The sequence below is a fragment of the Neltuma alba genome, unplaced genomic scaffold (assembly GCF_004799145.2).
Source record: "Neltuma alba isolate B1F8T4 unplaced genomic scaffold, ASM479914v2 tig00011414_pilon, whole genome shotgun sequence".
NCBI lineage: Eukaryota > Viridiplantae > Streptophyta > Magnoliopsida > Fabales > Fabaceae > Neltuma > Neltuma alba.
In genome coordinates, this window is record NW_021636098.1 from 276,219 (window position 1) to 290,432 (window position 14,214).

At 31.8% G+C, this 14,214-nt stretch overlaps 1 protein-coding gene across 6 annotated transcripts; it reads right to left on the minus strand.

Moving 5' to 3' along the window:
• Positions 1–4,860: 4,860 nt before the first annotated feature.
• Positions 4,861–11,614, minus strand: LOC114713069 (trehalose-phosphate phosphatase A). 6 transcript variants are annotated; one of them, XM_028897647.1, is made up of 13 exons: positions 11,436–11,614; positions 11,065–11,231; positions 7,896–8,370; positions 7,648–7,788; positions 7,478–7,549; positions 7,230–7,355; positions 7,067–7,123; positions 6,874–6,975; positions 6,709–6,786; positions 6,335–6,404; positions 6,167–6,237; positions 5,968–6,060; positions 4,861–5,323 (listed from the first exon to the last, which is right to left on the minus strand). In XM_028897647.1, the coding sequence occupies exons 3-13, from the start codon at positions 8,184–8,186 to the stop codon at positions 5,261–5,263; spliced, it is 1,164 nt and encodes a 387-aa protein (XP_028753480.1). In that variant the 5' UTR covers positions 8,187–8,370; positions 11,065–11,231; positions 11,436–11,614; the 3' UTR covers positions 4,861–5,260. The 6 variants fall into 6 exon arrangements, with proteins under 6 accessions (XP_028753480.1, XP_028753478.1, XP_028753481.1 ...); XM_028897645.1 differs by lacking the exon at positions 11,065–11,231; XM_028897648.1 differs by lacking the exons at positions 11,065–11,231; positions 11,436–11,614 and adding an exon at positions 10,871–11,030.
• Positions 11,615–14,214: the final 2,600 nt, after the last annotated feature.

Here is a 14,214-nt window from a genome sequence, read left to right on the forward strand (position 1 = left end):
AATTATCAAGAAGTCCTAAAAAAGTAATTTAATTATTAAAAAGCATTAGTGATAAGTAACCAGTCTAAATCTGTTGACATTTTCTATTTTGAAACTTATCATTGCTTATTCTTTACTTATTGATAAACTTTAGGATAATTAAATTATATTCTTGAGACATGATTGTAATTCTCCTATTTAAAGATGATAAGGATTATTTTTTTGAGAAAAGTGAAAAATTAAGGATTGAGACACGACTAAATCAAAAGTTTGAATATCGAGTGATAATTGAATAACTGACTTACCAAAAAATTAAAAAAATGAAAGATTAAAAAATTAATTTTGCTTTTGTTCTTAGGTATCAACAATGTTGTCTTTTACACGACTGGGGCTGGGATTTTCATTCAAAAATTGAAATCCCTCGTCTCGTCCGGATGAAATGTCGTACACGGCAAAACTACGCCCAAGTCCCCAACTTTTTTGGCATATGCCACGTGCTCTGACACATACAAATGAAAGCGGAAAATGCAATAGCATCAGGAGCAGGAAAATGACATAAAAAAAGAAATTGAAAATTACCATATTCCCATTCAAAGACTTAAGAAGCCAAAATATCAGGAAAAAAAATGGTGATTGATCTGATATCTTACAAATATAGTCAGATGAGTAAAATATCCTTGTATCAGATTTTAAAAAAAATATATCAAACATGTCGTTATCAGTATATTTCTTGTCGTTGGTTGTCCAACACTTGTCATTATCAGTTCATAACTTATTAATAAATAACTTATCATTATTAATACATTTTTTCATTTATTGTTCAAATTTGTCATTATTAATTCATAATTTATTAATAAACTTTTTAATACAAGAATATTTTTGTCATTTAACTACATTTGTAAAATACCAGACCATGCATCACTTCTTCTTTTGAAATTTTGACTTCTTAGATGCCTAAATTAGAATATTACAATTTTTAACTTCTTTTTATGCCATTTTTTCTTTTAGGTATTCCCACTCTTTAATTTCAATCACTTGAAACAATTAACTAAGCAAAATAATATTTAAATACATTTTAAAAATATTATACTTAAATAAATAAAATTTACCTTGAAATAAAAAACCAAAAATTATATTGAATATTTTATTTTTCATTATATTAAATTTATAATTGATTTTTATGCATATGTGTAGATATATTATTTTAAGTAACATGTGATTCAAATTTAAAATATTACTAAATAAATAAATTTAATTAATAAAAAAATTGAAATATGATTAAAATTTTAAAAATATATAAGTTAAAATTATTTTTTTGATAAACTAAATGATGTTCTCAATGACATTTACTTGAAAGAGTGGTATTATTAAATTAACAGTTGAAATGGTAAAAATATAATCTTTAAAATAGATGAAATGTTTACCGCATGAAACTTTCGATAATGCCTACTATAAATTCCAACAAAAAAATAAAATAAAACCAAAGGGACATGTAGATCCATGATATACAACTTGTATTTCAACTGAACAAGGATTAATTTACACACACATATATATATCAAAATATTAAATAGAGAGTCACTTAAGGTTAATTCCATATTTGTGATGTATGCGTAAAAAATTCGGGGGTGAAATTCTCTTGATATAACATAAATAAAATGAAAAAAAATTCAAATGTGTTTTTGTATGTATATGAATATAGACATGCACACTCTTTTGGCTGATAAAAGTATAACACACACACATACAATTTCGTACATGAAATTATGGGTCAATACCTTTAGTCCTTGAAATTTGTTAGTTTCATTTTGATTTTATTCCTTGAAATTTGAACCCAACAGTTTTGATCCTTAAAATGTAATCTTACTTTAGTTTTTATTCCTCAAATTTAAGACCAATAGTTTTGGTCTTTAAAAAACACTGTTCCAGAAATTAAAAATCTTTAAGAGGAACAAAATAAAGTTAAATTTTAGGAATCAAGACCTGAGTTTCAAATTTCAGAGACCAAACCTAAAGAGGTGAAATGTTAAAAATCAAAACTATTGATTTTAAATTTTAGAAACAAAAAATTATATTAATCAAAATTATTTATCGACTATATATTCTTCTGCCCACAAATGTAGGTTAATTTCACCACTCTCGCTAGAATTAACTGGAATTAAGAAAAGCTAGTATCCCATTAAAATGATTTTGAAATTGAAAATGTTTTTATCTTTGTTACCCCAAATCAACACCAATTTAACAAGACAAATACTTTCTCTATATAATTATCAGAAATTTGCAAGAGGGTGTTTTTTTTTTTTTTACCCCCGGGAAAAAGGCATTAAATACCCCAAAAACTCATGCAAAATGCTCATTCCATCCCAAAATATAAGTCGTTTTTTTCTAAACTTTTCCTGTCCCAAAATATATGTCTTATTTAATATTATATATCAATTTTTCCCAGTTAACCCTCTGTTAAAATTAAATATCAAATAACATTTTAGTCTTCTTGGAAATTTGTGGTCTTCTGGGAATTTAACAAGTATAATTTTGGAAAGCATTACAATTTCTTGTGAGATCCAATAAGTTAACTCCCGACGGGATCTACATTCAAGAAGTTATCCTGGACCCCAAAATCATTCTAGAACCGTAGGAACGACCCAAAGGGACTATACGATTGAATTGACCAGTTTTTTAAATTGGTTAAAGAGATGGAAAAATTGTAATTAGGTCTCATCCAAGAGAATTAAATATAAAAATTCGTTAAAATTCTGAAATTATTCTGAAGTCCCAAAGAACCTTATTGCAATAAATTTTATTTGTTTAATTATCAAATTACCTTTTCTTTTTTTTTTTAAGTTTGTATTGACAACTGAAAAAGCAGTGATTAACAACTTAAGGTGCAAGGATTGACAACTTCACGGAGGTATTGACAACTCATGCATTACATTTTATGATGTGCTGAGAAAATGTGTTGTCAATGCCTACCGCGATAGTTGTCAATCATTGTACCTTAAGTTGTCAACGACTACTCTTTCAGTTGTCAATGTAAACTTAAGAAAAATGATAATAAGGACAATTTGATAATCAAAGAAATAAAATTTATTACAAAAAAGTCCATTGAAAATTCAGAATAATTTCATAATTTCAAATGACTTTTTTATATTTAATTCTCTTAGGTGGGACTTAATTACGAGATTCTAGAAACTGTGAACAGAAACGAGGGAGATCAAGAGGACATGAAATGCTGGGTTTCACGCCAATCAGATGATTATGCTCGTGATTTAATCGCTTTTACAGGTATTTGCATGATTCCCATGCATTAAGCTGTGTTTGGAAACAAAAGGCAACCTTTTTTTTTCTTTTTCTTGTTTCTTTTTTTAATTTTTTTATACCAATCAAGAGTTACTTTTTTCCATTAGAGAAAAATGTGATCAATTTATGAGGCAAAAGTAGTAAGTAGAACTTATGGAAGGTAGACCAATTTTTGAGGCAGATCTTGCTATGGGTAGTACACATGGGAAAAGACTTGTTCAAGGAAGGTTCTAAACTCATCTTGATTTGCTTCAAGAAGCAGCTCGTGGATCTCACTCATGTTCGTAAAGCCTCGAAAGGGAGATTGGACAGTGAACAAACATCTCCTGTTTTTGTTTTCTAGAGTAATTATCTCTAAGTGTAATGATTATAGGTTTTTTTACCGTTTCTTTCATACTTTTTTTTTCAAGTAACTAATATTGTGATGTAGACTGTTAATTTTACTATAATGATAATCATTTTGCCTTCTCAAAAAAGGTAGAACCTATGGAAATTGATTAGCTTTTAAATTCTCTAATATAATAAAAGTAAATATATCTAGATGTGTGTATTGGTTCAAAGGGACTTAATATCTTGTTAGTAACTGGAATTTATTGTAAAGCATGTGGATTTGGGAAGCAGGGAAGGCAAAGGTTCTGGTTAGTTCAAGACCCCTTCACTTAAAAAGAAAAGTAAAAAAATACTCCTTAATTCTAAATATAAGATTCATTTTATAGTGTAAATTATATTATAAAATAAGTTTTACATTTAGGATTAGGAAAGTACTATTGGTTATTACATCATTTTTTCCTATATACTTGTGGTCCTAATCCTAAATATAAAACTTATTTAAAAAAAGTTGAGAAAATGACAAAAACATACCTGTTAAATTTCAAAATAACAAATATATAATGCTAATTATTCTTGTAGTGGTTTGGAATATTTTTGTACGAAATCTATTAAAATCAGATCTGTCATTTTAAATATTTTTTTTAAATTTTTCGTCAAAGATTATGATTTATTTTCTTTTTATCCCCTGTGTTAAATTTTTATTTCCTATAATTCTCCTACTTATTAAGATATTTTTATCTCTATAAGTTAAATTCGATAGACATATAATCTGCGACAATACCATTTACTTAGTGGAGGTTGACACTTTTCGGAGGTTTTTTTTTCCCTCCCCCAATTGATGAGGCGTCAGTTGACAGGCTGAATGGTATTCATTTCCTTCTTCTATAGTTCTACTTTTGGCCCGCGAAAGAGAGGGGGGGGAGGCAGACAACTAAATTTCTACAATCAACCGTACAATACAAAAATGGATGGAACCAAAAAACGTGAGCGAAGAAAAATGGGAAAGCCACAATAAGCTTGATGTTGTGTTTCTTCAAAATTAGCTCTTTCAAAGATAGCAGTAGTACTAATTAATAGATGAAAATAGTCATTACCAAAGTTAGACCTAGCATAACGCTGAAGTATGTTCAGAGAGTTTAGCTATTTGAAAGCATCTGAAGAAGAAGAATTTTCTTTTGCCAAAGTCTACCCTAGTAATTTTATCGCAGAGGGACACATAAAAAGAGATGGGAGTGGGTAAAGGGGAGCCCTTACTTAGGCAACATTCACGCAATGGCCACTAAGCTTATTTAAAAATGTAATTTATGTATATCATTCTACATATAAAAGAATTAACAAATGAGTAGTTTCTCGTGGAACCCATGAATGAACAATCAGAGAAAATGACCAAAATTGACAAAGAAAGTGAGATGAATTGAACATTAATATACTCTGATAGGAAAGTACCCTCAGCACATATTTCTGTAATACTTTATGAAATAATTATGAGCCAAGAATTTACAGTTACTACAGGCAGAGACTATGCTTTTCCATGAGAGGCTTCTGTGCTGAAATCCGCTCCAAGAAACCTCCTGGAGTACTTTGCTTGGAGACCCAAAAATCTTGAAACATAAAACTATCTTTATTAGATATATAGTAGACTATATTCTCCTCCCTATATGTAACTTTTAAGGAGGCCTGAGTTCCAAAACACAAGAGACTTGAGAAATTCCATGACCTGCAAATATAAACATCAGGGAAGAAGTTAAGGCGACATTGCGTGAAGATAAGATTATAGATGATTTATCATTTTATATGATGATGATGATAATCATGTCATCTTTTGAGATTTATGAATCTTTTAAATAATTGACTAATTTAAGATTTATATGGGTAAACAATATCAGTATTCAGGCGTAAGGATATTTCATGGTGGCATGAGTAAGATCAGAGTTTCTTTAAGTATGTTTCTTATACATAGTCTGATCATCAAATAAAATGACCACTTTGATTAAAATGGGAAAGCATGGCTGGAAAAAAAAGATCTCCGTCATATTTGATTTTGATCAGCTTTGTTCAGCCCTTTTATTTTTCAATCCTGTCCAACATCAAATGCCAATGTGCTTGACCTAAAGATCTATGTAGTATTTCAAGTGTATTTTGCTAGCAGCCTATTCCTTACAGATAAAATACTCCCTCTGGTCCTAAATGCAAGAATCATTTTATAGTGTAAATTACACTATAAAATAAGTCTTATATTTAGGACCGAAAGAGCACAAAATACCTGCCAGAGAAGTTTGGATGAATTTATACGATTTTGACCCAAGTTCTTTTTACACACCCCCCCTCCTCCTAAGCTGTTATGTTGAAACTGAGAAATACCTCTGATGGATCACGGAGAGAGTAGACTGCATTGCTTTCCTTCGGTGCAGAAGCAACTAGGATGCCATAACCTTTATTCCCCTCCCTCAAAACCTGTTAAAATTTAGTTGATCAGGAAAATTGAGAGGGGGGAAGAGAAAGAAGGGCGAAAGCAAAAAACATTTCGGGGACATAAATTAGTGCATGTCAAGTGTCATACCTTAAAAGCATCTTCATCAGTCCGATCATCTCCAACATATATAGGGAGCACATCATCACAGTTGCTAAGCCCTGTAAATATATTTCCAATGTCACTTGCTGCAAAACAAAGATATCTCTGACATTCCATAAAGTGACGCAGAGGTAAACAAATAGGAAATGAACTCACCAAGTGACTCAAGTAAAAATGTGACAGCTTTGCCCTTATCCCAGTTGATCACTGGTCGGACCTCTAAAACCTGAAAAATAGGGAATAAAGGTTATTGATAAAGGTTATTGAATAATCTAAATAGGATAGATTGCTTCAAAATTCCACAACTGAATTAAAATTTTCCATCATAATTATCATCTTCATAACTTTTAAGTTAATTTATCACTGTTTTGCACTCTACTACCATATTTTAGCATACAATTTATTTCTCAAACAAAATAAAATACCAAATATTTGCTCATTTAATTATAGTATAGCAGTCCAATTTTTCTAAAATCTAGCATTCAAGGTAAGTGTGATTACTCATAATTCAATATAGTTTGATTTGGTACCTTGCGCCCATGGGTCAATCGCAAGCGTGGATAGTCTTTCAGAATATCATGGACTTTTTGCCCCACCATATTCCAATTCTGCATTTTAATTAAGAACAGTTAATCTTTTATGAAAAGCAATAGGTACCTAAGCAAAATATTAAGCATAAGAACAGGATCCTTTACCTTCTCCTCTACGTTGCGATAGTGTACAGAGACACAAAATTTGTTGCTCTCAACTTTTACACCTTTAATGTCTTTTGTACATTCAATAAGGGAATTAAACACCTGCCCAAACATGAGTTTGTCAGAATGCCATAGTCCAATAGAGAAAACGATTGGAAGCTGATTCACTGTAGGATTTTTCAAATATACCCACCTCATCAATCATGGGCAAGAATTCAGCAGCAGGTTGGAATAAATTAACTTCCTTTCCCTGTATTATTTTTCAAAGATCTTAAAAGAGGCCCTTTTTGAGAAGACAAGAGAAAATAACGTGTAAAAGTTAACACCAAATCAAAACTTTGATTGAACCTTAGTACCTGATTGTCAGTAGACCTAATGCAATTAGGATGGTTATCAGATACAGATTGTCTGACAGGACCAATGATATCCATCCCATGGCTACCAGCGTAATGGAGTTCAGTTAGTCCTACAAATTCATATACCTGAGCAAATTGTGGTGTGGAGAAGGTTAGAATGTTCCGCATGAGCACAAATATGCATATAGCTACAGAAGAATAAAAAGAGAAAGAAAATTGCAATAAACTGTTCAAGAGAAGCCAAATACCTTGTCACGGCTTCTTCCACTAATTATTGCAGTGGGAAAAAGCTCTGCCACTTTTTTAACAGCAGCACGCATCTAAAGAAGTTACCAAATCAAATTCAGCAAAATAAGAACAATTGAAGAGTAGCTCCCAATTCAAATACTGGACCCAAAATCTGGAGAAGATTACTCACATTGTCAGACATGAAAGCACAGTCAGGATTATCCACAATTGGTGAAAGAGTTCCATCATAATCCAAAAACAATGCTATTCTCTTGCCTTTTGCATAGTTTGCAATTTGCTCAAAAGACGTAAGTGCTGATGGATACTTTAGCTGTGATATTGAAAAGCATAGAAAATGAAATACAATAAACAACCCATCCAGAATTATACAAATGGAAACTAAAATCAAACACAATAGGCTGCAGAAACAAGAAATACCAGCCAGGTAGCGTAAGCGCTATCAGCATCAGACGATGCAAAACCATGATTAATATCCTTTGTTATCTTCTTGGCTGTAGGAGAAGATGATTTCATGGCATCCAGCCAACCACTAGAACGAACATCATCAAGAAATCCTGCCTTCTTCCTAGGGATTGTCAGAAGCAGGGCAGATGGAAAAGCTGCCCCTGTTGGAGAATAAGGCAACAGACTGGAATGCACGCCCAATCTCGATTTCGTTATGGGTGCAGCATCAGTAAGAACAGGAGTATGATTTGACTTCAGGTCCATTGGATCCAGTTTTGTAGATTAATTTGTAGAGCAGCAGGAATTTAAGAAACTAGTAGCGTATTGATCGGCAATTGAGCCAATATCAAATTTTCACTTCAACCAACTCTTTTATCAATAAAAAACCACTTCTTCAATGTTTTCTTGTCACTACTCTTAGGGTAACAGTCCATCAACTGCCAAGCTCCTGAAAGCAATGATCATATGATCAATTTTCTATGAACTCATTGAATCACAAGCAGCAGAATTATTGAAACAAACAGCATTCAAGTTTACCTTTCCATCTTACCATAAGCAAAAAAGAAAATTAAAGAAGACTCCTACCAGAAGACATATATTTTGAGAGAGGAATTTGGTTGGGGCATTAAATACATGCAGCCTCAAGTAGGCATAGAAAAGCAGCTAGAAAATTCAGCGGATGTGACTACAAAAAGTGCACATGCAAATGCTTTTGTCAACAACAAACCAATAAATGACAAAGACGCTTGACATGCATAGACAATTATATTATGGAACATATGAAGCAGCCAGAAAAAGTGGGGAGCATGAAAAAAAAGTAAAGAAGACAGGTACTGGAACTTCTATTATTAGAAGAATAATTGCAAAGCATGAATCCACTTGGCCATGTAAAAACAAACACAAAGGAAGAAAATTAAGAAAAGGAAAAAAGGAAGGAAGTTGCATGGGTTCTTGCTTAATTGATTGGTTTAAAACTGTCCAATTCACTAAAATCCAAATGAGGACAGTAAGGATCTCATCCTACAAGCAGTAAACCTAAGATTTGAAATCCACAGACTAGGCATAGACCTTAATGGACAACTCAATATTATTGAGGCTCACCTTGAACCATAATTGAGTAGTTTATCTGTCTTTGAACAAGAAAAATGCATCTACAGTACGTACCATCACAGTTCAGTTAATCCATTGTAAAGAAATTCTGCAGTCCCATATGACAATATAAATATTATGCTGAAGGTTAAAGTAAATTAAACATTCTAAGTAATTATTCTCTATTGTTATTTCTAAAAATCAATATATATGGCTGCTAAAGAACAAAAGGATAAGAATAAATATTTTTCAAATGAAGTTTCACTGAACCCTACTAATATTGCGCATGACACTGGTACGCCTACTTCTATAATTCATATATTTTATAATAAACTTCATATTCCCAACTCCAGGGAAGATAAATTCAGTTTTAGAAAACATGTTAAATTCATAACAGAGATTTCCATGCTTGATACCAAGGGTTTCTACTTTCTTGAAAAATTTTTGGATTGATATACTCACAATGATAACAATGAATAATGTTAAGGGTTCAAAAGTGGAAAAAGTCGATGAAATCTAATTATCATATAGTAAATAGCGATTAAATAGAACAAATGACCCAATATCTCCAGCTATTTGGCAGAGGAAAAGCGTAACCTTCTCCTAATAAGTAATAACTAAGCCATCAACTTGCTCAGCAAAACAAAGTAAAAATCACTGGCAAGAATGACTAGAACATGATGAAGCAGAAAGAAGGAATCACACAGGACTAAAATTCACCTACACCACAAGCTAAAAATCAACAATAGTAAAGGATGAAGGAAAGGAAAAAGAAAAAAAAGAAAAAAAGGCCATCAAGACAATGAAAATAGATATTGTGCTCGTTGTGAGCAAGTGAAATTTCCTTAGAAAAACATAACTAAGCAGATAATAGTTATGTACACATTGTCAAGCTGTCCTACCCCATGCAGTGGACAGGAAAGAACTATGCAACCACACATTACGGGCCTACAAAGCATGGGACTCAATAATACATATGGACCCAACAAATAAAGATTCTGCAATAAAAAAGACAACTGACATAGATTATCACCAGTAACCATTTATATATAGAACACCATACTTCTGTTGTGATCCCAAATAAGCATCATGACAACCGAAGGGGAAAAAAAAAATCCACAATTGTGTATGTAATGGTTCTTTGAAGCCTGTTAACACAAAGGCCAGAATTCCCCCCCCCCCCCAGCATAAATGAAACTGCTCCCTATTTTAGGGGGGAACAACACTAGGATGTAGACGAAGAAAAGATATAGAGTTCACGGAAATTGACTTTTCCCTATTTATTTTTCTTTTAAATGGTTCAAAATACTTTACGAGATCAGGACAAGGAACTGTCAGACTTCGAAAAGAAAAAAATCAAGCATAAAACAATCAACAAATCACATCAGCTTAATCAAACATAGTTCCAAGGAAGACACATCAGAATTTTTTGTCCAAACTCGACAGTATCCATCCTGTGGTCGGAAAACTGAAAAAAACTGAATTAACCAATCAATTAAAGACCAGTCAAAGAAGATGATTATATGTTAGAATAGGGGAAGAAAGGGGGGGGGGAAAAAGGAAGCATACTACTCATAATCTTTAAATTAAGACAGGTGGCCCGGATTTTGACAAGCTAATATTTCTAAATTATAATTGAATAATCATCAACTGCAGAGGTAAGTGGCAAGATTCCATGGGCCAAAACGTCACGGCACTCTCCAATCGCAAAGCAATATACGCAGTCCAAATCGGACGATAACCCGAAGGGAAAAACAAAGTTTAACCAGGAAACGTTCAGAATCTCAATTTGAAAAGCATTCTTGCGCAAAAAAAGGGGAAATAAGATGAAAAAATGATTAAATAAATTCGTAACGTACATAATATAGGAGCTCTAAACAGAGGAACAAGGAAATGAGAATGTTCATAATCCTCAGAGTGCCGGTTCCGGGTTCCCAAACGTTAGAAAAGGGAATAAACCACAAACAAGAACTTATACCTAATTAAAGCACGATTTGATTATAGTTCGGCGGCCAATAAAACAACAGAATAACCAGAAGAAAAAAGTAGATACCCGGACAGCTTGGTAGAATAATCAATTAAAGAATCTTATGTCAGTAACTTTCCCGGCAGTCAAACAGGGAGAGGAAGGACGGAAATGTGTAGGCCGACGAAGATTAAGAACTAAAGCCCAATTTTGACCGGCTTCTAATATTCAAAATATGACCGAATACTTCTAAACTGCAAGGCAAGAGGAAAGATTCCACGTCACCGAACTCTCCTCATGGCAAGCAATTTACGCCGTCAAAATCAGACCATAACAAAAGAGGGAAAAAAAAAAGCAACACGAATCCTCACCGGACTCTTAGAATCTAAATTTTTTAAAGCATTCCGATTAGAGAAAGCGGCAATATGAAGAAAGTTAATCATAAATTCATAACGCACCTAATATACGAGCTCCAAACAGAAGAAAAAGGAAATGAGAAAACTCATAATCCTCCGAATGCAGGTTCCAGGAGCCAAATCTTCAGAAACGAAACAAACCAGTAACAAAACTAACACCAAGTAAAGCACGAACCGATGTATAGTTCGACAGCCAGCAGAATAACAGAGCAACCAGAAAAAAGATTGCACTGACTGTTTGGTAAGGATATTTCAGCTACAGTATCTCTTTTTCTCGGTAATTTTCTAGGCGGCCAAACGGAGAGAGAGAAAGGAAGGTAATGTGTAGGCCGAGTAAGAGCAAGAACAACGAAGATGAGAATGAAGCTGAGAAATACAACAGAGCTTAAAAAGAGAAGGGGGCAGAGTGTGAAAAAGGAAAGCAATGAAGCGGCAAATCTGTCAGAGAGAGAAAAGGAAGCGCAGAAGAGAAAGCGAGAAAACGTTGAGGAGGTAGAGAAAGGAGAAGAAAGAAGGATGGAACGCAGAAATGGAGGGTATTTATAACGTTTCGGTTCCCACTAAACGTGCTCCATAAGGAAACGTTCACCGGTTGTTGAATTTGGAAGCATATTAAAAAATAAATATAAAAAATGACAAAACAATCCCTGCTAGCCTCCTTTCCCTTAGCCTTCCCATTGCGCGTGAATTTACGTCCCAACTGCCAACGGCGAGAGCGCGTGACCACCGTGGGCCTGGTTGAGCGCGTAAGGGCCTTGACTGACCACTCTCTTTCCCAAGGAGGATGACACCTAAGGCCTAGTTAAAATGGAAACACCGCACTCCACCCAGAAACTGGGCCATTACTTGAATAAAATTTTTTTCTAATAAAAAAATATTTATGTTTTAACAAAAAAAATAATGGTCATGGGGAGTGAGGGGTTTAAAATATGGTACTATAAATGAGTTTTTATAATCAGAAACGAAGGTAATGTGAGATAATTATGTAAGAAGAATTTTGTCTCAATTTATATAAAATGTACTTATAATTACTTTTAAATGCTATTTTATATAGATATAAGATCGATAGTTGAGATTAAATTTGATTCTAAGTATAAAATTATAATCGATTTTGTCTTTCAAATTTATGTTCTATATGAAATATCCTATTTATTGCAAGGATTTTATCAAAAAATAGTTTTAATGTACATAATTAAATGTAATAGTTTATAAAAAAATAATACATATTTATTATAATTAATTAAATTAACTAATTTTATTAATATTTTTGAAATTATAAAAGTTGTTTCTAGACGAAAAATTGTGAGTTTGTTATCCCTTATAACTTTGAGTCATTAGTATACGTGTCTTTGATTAAAAAAAAAATAAAAAGAAGCGATCATTTTCTCTTTTTTCTTTGTGCAGTCTATAAAAGCATTAATTACTAAGAAATTTCTCCACAAGTAAATAGCATAACAAATTCGATGTAAGAAATCACAAAAGATTATGATCAATAGACATTTTAGTAATTAAATTGTTTATGTGAAACTATATAGTAATTTTTTCTTTTTAATACTTTTCCCATCTTTCCTCTTCTCTTTTTGTGATCCTTATATTAATGTTTAAATGGTTTAAATTTATTTTTTATAAAATTACTATTAGAATATTAAATTATAAAAAATTAAAATTAAAATATAAATTATTTAAATATTAATATTATGTTAAGAAAAGGAATAGAATGAAAAAGAAAGTGAAGAGAATTCCTACCCATTAACATATTTATCCCCTCTCAAGACTATAACACAGATAGTAAAGGTAGGAAAAAATCAAATAACAAAAAACCGGATTGAACCAGCCGGTTCAACTGGTGAACCAATCAGTGATTCGGTTCGGTTTGGATATTAAACTAGGGAGGAGTTGAACTGGTGGCGAACCGGTCAAATCGATGTGAATTGATGAAAACCGGTAAAAAACCGATATGAACCGGTAATAAACTAGTTTGGATTATTAGGTTGTTATTGGTTTTTTTTTTTTTCATTCAGCTCCTAATATTTTAACCCCTATAGATTTAAATGAATTTTAATGATAATTTTGGTATTAATAATTATTAATTTTAGTTAATGATGAACTATAAAGATCAAAATTTTCAATATTGTTATACTTTGTTATTGTCATATTCAAACTATTGTCATATTTCCTTATATTTTGTTATTATTGATTATTAATTTGTTATATTTCGCTATTTTTAATTAAATTATATTATTTTAATATGATCGGTTGGACCCTGAGTTAATCTTGGTTTGACCAACTGACCCTTGAACCATGATCTCAACCAGTTTAGTATCCGATCTGATTTTTTGTTCCTTGGAAGGTGTTAGGAGGCCTCTACAATTCAAGCACTTTAATATTACACCCGATTCTTAATATAAGATCTAGTTGAATAATTTGAAAAAATTAAGAAAATTAATTAAGTTAGTTATTTATAATAAATATGTGTTATCTTTTTTAAAATACCCTTGCTAATCATGTGTATTAGTTAAAACTATTATTTGATAGAACATTTAACATATACAACTATCATAATATAAGGACAACTTTGAGAGAAAAAAAAAGGTAAATATAAAAGATAAAATAAATTTAGGTTTTATATTTAGGACCAAATTGAAAATCAAATTAACTCCTATATTAATGAGAGAAGGCAGTATACTAGTACTTCTATTAACGTATCGGAAAAAATATTAATAGTGAGTAGAAACGTTCAATTAGAAAATGTTGGGTAGTAAAAGCTAAAAATTTAATTATTGTCAAAATCCATGTTTAACATTAATTATTTAATTATGTT